Source organism: Eurypyga helias, unplaced genomic scaffold (assembly GCF_000690775.1).
Source record: "Eurypyga helias isolate BGI_N326 unplaced genomic scaffold, ASM69077v1 scaffold8592, whole genome shotgun sequence".
NCBI classification, from domain to species: Eukaryota; Metazoa; Chordata; class Aves; order Eurypygiformes; family Eurypygidae; genus Eurypyga; species Eurypyga helias.
In genome coordinates this window covers 30,022-37,179 of record NW_010236594.1, presented here as the reverse complement: position 1 = coordinate 37,179, position 7,158 = coordinate 30,022, and the positions used below count along the sequence as shown (strand labels likewise).

Here is a 7,158-nt window from a genome sequence, read left to right as displayed (position 1 = left end):
GACCCTCTCTCACAAGAGCCTTTGCCTTTCTGCAGTTTCAGAAAGACACTACGGATGCCCAGGAGCTCTTGAAGAAGGTGGATACAGACCTGGACCAAAAATTCAGCCCAGAATTTAAGGACAGATACCAGCTCGAGTCTCTCCTCAGGGAGCTGGATGTGAGTATTGGTGCAGGCAGCAGGAGCCAGTGTGGACACTGGGGGAGAGACACCCCTTGAGCAGGCATCTCCCCCAGCTTTCAGCATGGTGAGCAGCAGGACCGTGCTGCTGCCTCGCTTTGCCCAGCCTTCACCGGAGTCTTCCTTCCCCTCTAGCTAGAGATTGCCTCTCCCATAGCAACGTAATTGCTCACCGGGCTGGTTTTTATTTGTTCTCTCATTGAGCCAGCGCTCATTAAGGGCGGGAGCATAATTAGACCTGCTGCCAGAGGAGGTTGTGGAACTTGCTGTGCTGCCGAGAGCCGGGATGCGAGATCGCCCACTTGGGAAGGGCTGTGCTGATCCGAGCTGCTGGCCCAGCCCAAGCACAAGCATGCTGCAGCAGGCCCAGATGATGCACATGTCCTGGGACAGCTGATAGCTCTTCCTGAGAGCTGTCCCTCTCCTCCTGTGCGCTCCATCCCACTCAGCGCTGTGGGATACCCCGCCGCACAGCTAGAAACAGAGCAGCTGATGCAGTGCCTTTTCACTCATCAGCGTTAATAGCTGGGCAGGGGCTATCCATCAACCTGCAGCCAGGCAGATGGGGGCCATACCCCAGGGAATGCCTGTTATTGCCCAGTGGCTAGTGCCAAGGCATGGCAAGTCACGGGCACAGTCCCAGTCCTCTGCCTGGCTGCAAAAGTAGGCAGGACTGTGCAGGAACACACGGCGTAGGAACACAACGGCTGCGGAGCAGGGCCCAGGAGCTGTTTTCTCTAGCATAAGCAGGAGAGAAGCTGCAGTCTCTGTCCCGGCAGCAGTGGGATGAGCTCCTCCCCAGACCAGGAGTTTGTTCTTCCTACATTTCCCTGCTGGTTTTGGTTCTCACCCTGTGCTAGGACCAGGAGAAGGCCTTGGACAAGTACGATGCGGTGGTGAAGTCCCTGCAGGAGCGGAGCCAGCACGTCCTGCCCCTGAGGTACCGCCGCGAGACACCGCCGCAGCCCATCCCCGTGGAGGCTCTCTGCGAGTACGAAGGCGAGCAGGTAACATCTCCCTCATCCCACGAGCAATGCAGGGGGGCTGCTGGGAACTGTATCCTCGGGGGACGCTGGGGGTGGAAGAGGCACCTGGGCAAGGAGCAGATTTTGTCAGTGCCCAAGCGGCGATGGCTCCCACAGCGGGGGACAAGGTGACGGTCATGCTCACCCCAGTGGGAAAGCAGGTTTTGCAGCTCAGGAGGAGCAGTGCAGGGTCTGGGGGAAACAAAGGCTCCAGCCACCCTGCAGACAATGTGCCTATCACACACCCTTTGGGAGGTTGCGACAGCCTGGCTCTGACATTCCCACGCTCCCTGCGCTGGGACAGTGGAGATGTCTGGGCATGTTGCTGATCAAACAAACTCACCCCACCATCACCGGCACAGTTCCGGCAGCACTTCTGCATCCCCGCATCACGGTATTGGTCTTTGCAGGACTTAGTTGTCCGAAGGGATGGGACAGCAAAGCTGGCAGACACAACAAGGATGGCAGGGGCCTGGAAAAGGAGCGAGCAGCTCCGGCTGACTCAGCTGCCTGCCTCTCCAAATAGCAAAGCCACAGCACCACCTTGAAAACACCTTCTCATCTCTGCCCTAGTGAGAGTTTGCTGGCCGTGGCTGTTGCAAGAGGAGGCATGGCTTCATACCCAGGGGCTCCGGGGAGGGAGGAGCAGGCACACAAGGTTTTGGCAAGTGGCAGACACTTGGAGAAATGAGGGGGTGCTGAGCAAAGGGACTGGGATTTATGCTGGTCCTGCCTCCCTGCCAGCTTGGCTCCCTAGGGCTGTGGCATGGAGCAGGGCAGGTGGTCTTTCCTGACCTGCTGCTGTCACCGGTTCCTGTCCCCAGGGCCAGATCAGCCGAGGAGCCCACTACACTCTGCAGAAGAACAGCGGAGACATTTGGGAAGTGGCAGACAGCTCAGGAGACAAGATCAGTGCCCCAGGGGTCTGCTTCATGATCCCCCCGCCTGATGAAGAAGCAATAGCACTGGCAGACCAGTACGTGACCCCCAGCTTGCTGTGCTGAAGCCTCCCGCTGCCCAAGCAGCCTTCCCCAGCCCCAGCCCATGCCACCAGTGCTGTACCCACAATGCTGGCAGTGCTGACCAGGGGGCCTCCTGCCCTGATTCCCACAGCCTGCTTGAAGCCTTAGGCTTCCTCCAGGAGGAATTCCTGCACTGCCCTGCTTGCACACAAAATCCCACCTGGAAAAGTGGGGCCAGCTCAGAGCCATCCAGGTCCCCCCTCCTCTGCAGGGGCCATTACAGTGGGGAGAGCTGCCCATCCCTTCCTCCCCCCTGCTCTCACCCCACCAGTGAACACACTGCTCTGCCCCTTTGCCAAGATGGGGTGAAGGTGCCTCTCCCCCACTTGCTTCACCGCTGCCTCGAGGGGCCAGGTCCTGCAACCCCCGCCCCCCGAGCTGCACCTCCTTCCTGTAGTGGCACCAGGATGGGTGATAGGAATGGAGGGGCTGAGGGCCTTACTCCACCCTCATGCCCGTGCTGTCCCGATTTTCAGAATTGCGGATCACTATGTGACTGTGAAGGAGAAGACGGCCAACTGCAAGAACATCCTCCAGCAGCGCTACGAGGGGCTGAAGGCTGACAGCATTGGAGGTGCGGCTCTGGAAGGGCAGCTTGGGGCTTGCTCCTTTCTAGGCACAAAAAGGCTGCCGTAGCCTTGAACTCAGTCAGGGGCCCGTCTTAGGGGGATGTCACCAAGAGCTTCCCATCTCCTGTGGTCCTGGGGACAGCAGTGCTGGGACGCGTGCAGGGGTAGCACAGCCAGGCTGTGGTCGCAGCAGGAAGGGCACAAGGAGCGGAGGGGGATGTGGGTTTTGCACTCACCAGTGGGATTGAGCCTAGATCCAGTTGCCAGCCAGCTTTAACCTGCCCACCCCACTCCCATTATCCAGATGCTGCATCGGTTCGGGGGCGCCAGCTTCTGGCAGGGCTGGAGAAGGTGAACAGCGACTTGGACAAGCAGGAGAAAGCAATAACGGCAAACCTCCGTCCGCCGCTGGAGCAGAGCCGGGCTGTGCAGGACAGCACCGAGCGCTCCAAGGACCTGAAGGTACGGGGCTGTGGAAGCAGACAGATGGTGCCATACAGAGACCGTGCTCCCAGGGTGGTCCTCAGTATGCTGGGTGCTGTAGGAGGTCCCTGAGCATGCAGGCATAGAGCAATGCTTACAGCTGGCTGCTTCTCCCCATGGAGCAGCCCTCTGAGCAGCCTCTGAAGCCACCACCTTTGTCCTGCTCCTGGCCCAGCTCAGTCACAGGAAGGTTGAATGGGAAAAAGGTGATGGCTGCATAGCATCGGCTGTGAGGAAGAGAGAAGAGCCCTCAAGTTTTGACCATGCCTATATTCTGAGCGCAGAAAGGGTGTTAACTTTGCCACCACCATCACCAGCTCAGAAAGGAGCAGGAAAACACTTACAGGCCAGGGCACCATTTCTCGCTGTGGACCTGCTCCGCTAGACTCTGGAGCATCCTGCTCCTTTCCTCTCCTTCAGACCCCTAATTAAGCCAGCCTCTGTGCCACAAACCTCCCTTGGTTTAGGAGGAAGTTCAGGCCCTGGTTACATCACTTGCCAAGGGCTGTGTCAAAATCCAAGTGCTACCACAAGTGAAAGCAAATTGCTCCAACTGCCTGCAGCACTTTGCTGTCCTGGCAAGAATTCATCCGTTAGGCTGCAGAGCCCAACGGTCCAGATGAGTCCAGCACGTTTCTGACAGCTAGAGCTAGTGGGAACCACCCCCCAGCCAGAGTTTCCTTGCTAAGGGCTTGCTAGCCTGCCCCAGAAGAGATACAAGTCAACGGAAAACATCCTTTTGACCCTTACAGGGCTGAAAGGCACCTGCCATCAAACACAAGCCCTCAGCCCTGACCTCCCTTCAAGTCACACTGGACAGCCAAGGGTCAGCTTCTCTGTAGCCACAAGGTCCTAGTTCAGTTACTATAAAGGCTCTATTCCTACTGCAGAACATCACCAATGAGGTTCGCCGAATTGAACCCGAGAAAGTGAGGAAAATCCAGGAGTGTGAGGTCTTCATCGAATCCGTGCCAAACACTGGCAGCGCAACCTTGGTGAAGAACAAGGTGGAGAATACCAACAAGAAGTATGACCGTGTGGTCCAGCTGCTCAGCGCCGCCCAAGAGAAGTAAGTCTCACAATCATAGAATCACCGACTGGTTTGGGTTGGAAGGGACCATCTAGTTCCAACCCCCCTGCCATGGGCAGGGACACCTTCCACTAGACCCGGTTGCTCCAAACCGCATCCAACACTTCCAGGGATGGAGCATCCACAACATCTCTGGGCAACCTGTGCCAGTGCCTCACCACCCTCTCCAGGAGGAATTTCTTCCTGATATCCAATCTACATCTACCCACTTTCAATTTAAACCCCTTACCCCTTGTTCTGTCACTCCCTGCCCTTGTAAAAAGTCCCCTCCAGCTTCCTTGTAGCCCCCTTCAGGCACTGGCAGGTGCTAAAAGGTCTCCCCAGAGCCTTCTCTTCTCCAGGCTGAACAACCCCAACTCTCCCAGCCTGTCCCTATAGCAGAGGTGATCCAGCCCTTGGAGCATCTTCATGGCCTCCTCTGGAGTCAGTCCAACCAGTCATGGCTTAAGGCATAGCTTGAGCCTCACATAACATAGGATCCTGCAGAGATAAGTGCTTGAACACCTTTCCTCTTGTGTCCATACAGGGTTGAGGTGGCCACGCACCTCGAGAGGAGCCTCCAACAAGGCCGCGAGCTGCTGTCCACCTTTGAGAACAAACTGGTGAAAGATGACACGGTACCAGAGGATTTGCGGGTGGTAGACTGCAAGAAAGAAGAGCTGCTGGTGAGTGCTGTCTCCAGCCTGTTTTCTACCCTGCTAACATGCCCCACATACAAAACTGCTTTCCAAAAGTTGCTCAACTGACACGCTTGAGACAGTAGGCAAAGGGATGGGCTCCTCCAGGTGGAGAGACCTCACGTTAACTGCACTGATCCCCACCTACTCTGAATGCAGACTGCACCATCCCCAAACCAAAAAGCAGATGCCAGTCAAATACTTGTGCTTTGACAGATGGACTAATGGAGAAGTGAAGGATAAAGTGGTCTGGGAAAAGCAACACAGAGGCCTGATACTTGAAAGAGAAGGACCTAGCAAGGTTTTGAGAACAGTTATTGCTAGGAAAAGCTACCAGCCAAAACTGGCAACCCTTCTGCCATAGAAAGGCCAAGAACTAGCTAGGCCAGAATTTTCTGTCCTTCAGCTTTTCCATCAAGCCCCCAAGGTCAGACTAGCATGCAAAAGCTTTCACAGCTCCTTCTGGAGGTGCTGCACTGGCAGGAACAGGGTTTAAGGCTTGCATGAGGAGCACCAGATATTTTGCAGAGAGTATTCTTGGTTTTAAAGACTAACAGGTGGAGAAGGGAGCAAGAGCTGGCTTTTCGCCCCAGCACGTTTACCAGATGTCTCTGCTTACAATGCAAGCCTCCAACTTGCTTTTGTCCACAACCCATAGCACTGCCACAGCTCAGCCATTCCTTAGCATCCTCCACAGCTCCAGTGCAGTAGCTGGAGTTGATGGGGGAACAGCAACAAAAGCCTGGCACAGGTGCAACCCTGGGGAATCCCTCTCTCCTGCTTTTTCCGCAGGCCATGGGCACCGAGCTCCAATCCAAGAGGTTCCTACTCAATGAAGCAGAGCAGAACTTGCTACGGACAAAGACATGCTCCAACACCCTGGCCAGCAAGTTCCAGGAGCACTGCCCTGACATCGAACGGCAAGAAGCCGAGCTCTACAAACTCAACCAGCGCTTCAACAACCTCAGCAAGCAAATCGACCACAGGTAAGACTCCAGGACAGGATCTAGCTAGGACTGGGCCAGCCTGGAGGGCTGGGATAGTTACAGTGGAGTTGGAACCACACTGCATCTGGAAAAAGGCATAATACTGTGATAGGAACAGGCAGCTGTGGAAGGGCTTTCAGGGAGGTCTAAGAAGGAAGAGCGCGAGGTTCCTAAAATGCACTGGCTGGGTAGATCTGGGCAACCTTTAGGATTAAAGCAGGAGGTGGGGCAAGAGAACAGCTCTGGCTCAAATCTGTCTTAGGGGAGCAGGGGAAGCGGGCATGGGTTAAGAGGCGTTTGGAGAAGACACAAGAGATGAGACAGTACTGAAGCTGAGCTGATTTCCCCTACAGAACACAGACCCTGCAGAAAGCGAAAAGCGCCTATTCCAACTACCGCACCAACTACGACAAAGTCAACCAGTTCCTGTGCAACATTCCTAACTACGAGCCGCAGGAGACCGATAACATCCAGCAAGTGGAAATGAAACTGAAGAACCAGGCGGTAATTCTGTCTGAGAGCACCCTGGGCTCCATGGGGAGAGGAGAAGGAACAACACTAAAAGATGAGGAACAGAATTCAGATAGCTCCTGAACATAGAATAGATAGCCAGCTTGCTTTATTTTTACCCTGTAAGGTCCCACTCTCCTACCTGCACCTTGTTTTCATGCAGCTGGGCAGCTCATGACGGCTGTAATTCTCCGTGTTGTAATTTTAATGGCAACCCTCAAAAAGGCTGAAGGTTTGGGTTTTGCGTTCTCTCTGACATGTATCTCTCTGCATGCCAGGCACTCCTCAGTGACATCGCAAGCAAGGAACAGGAGGTGCAGAAGGTCTCCGCCACTGCTCAGCAATACCAGCAGGCAGTGAAGGTAAGGACTGCAATTCTGTCGGGGGAGAACTTTAACTGGGCAACCTGTGCCAGCGCCTCACCACCCTCAGTGTAAACAGCTTCTTTCTTCTATCTGCCCTCAATCTCCTTTCTTTCAGTTTAAAATCATTACCCCTTGTCATGTCGCTACAGGCCCTGCTAAAAATTCTGTCCCCATCTTTCTTATAAGCTCCTTCAGGTACCGGAAGGTGCTATAAGGTCTCCCCGGAGCCTTCTCTTCTCCAGGCTGAACACC

At 55.2% G+C, this 7,158-nt stretch overlaps 1 protein-coding gene across 1 annotated transcript in view; it reads left to right on the top strand.

Annotated features, from left to right (window-relative positions):
• The window catches only part of PPL (periplakin), a gene marked incomplete at its 5' end in the record, with an annotated part of 17,134 nt that overhangs the window by 5,227 nt on the left and 4,749 nt on the right, over nt 1-7,158 (top strand). Inside the window, 10 exons of the mRNA XM_010147147.1 lie at nt 36-158; nt 1,040-1,186; nt 2,029-2,180; nt 2,703-2,800; nt 3,100-3,257; nt 4,169-4,347; nt 4,895-5,033; nt 5,838-6,031; nt 6,385-6,535; nt 6,820-6,903. Coding sequence (XP_010145449.1) covers nt 36-158; nt 1,040-1,186; nt 2,029-2,180; nt 2,703-2,800; nt 3,100-3,257; nt 4,169-4,347; nt 4,895-5,033; nt 5,838-6,031; nt 6,385-6,535; nt 6,820-6,903 — 1,425 coding nt within the window. The remainder of the gene's footprint in view (nt 1-35; nt 159-1,039; nt 1,187-2,028; nt 2,181-2,702; nt 2,801-3,099; nt 3,258-4,168; nt 4,348-4,894; nt 5,034-5,837; nt 6,032-6,384; nt 6,536-6,819; nt 6,904-7,158) is intronic.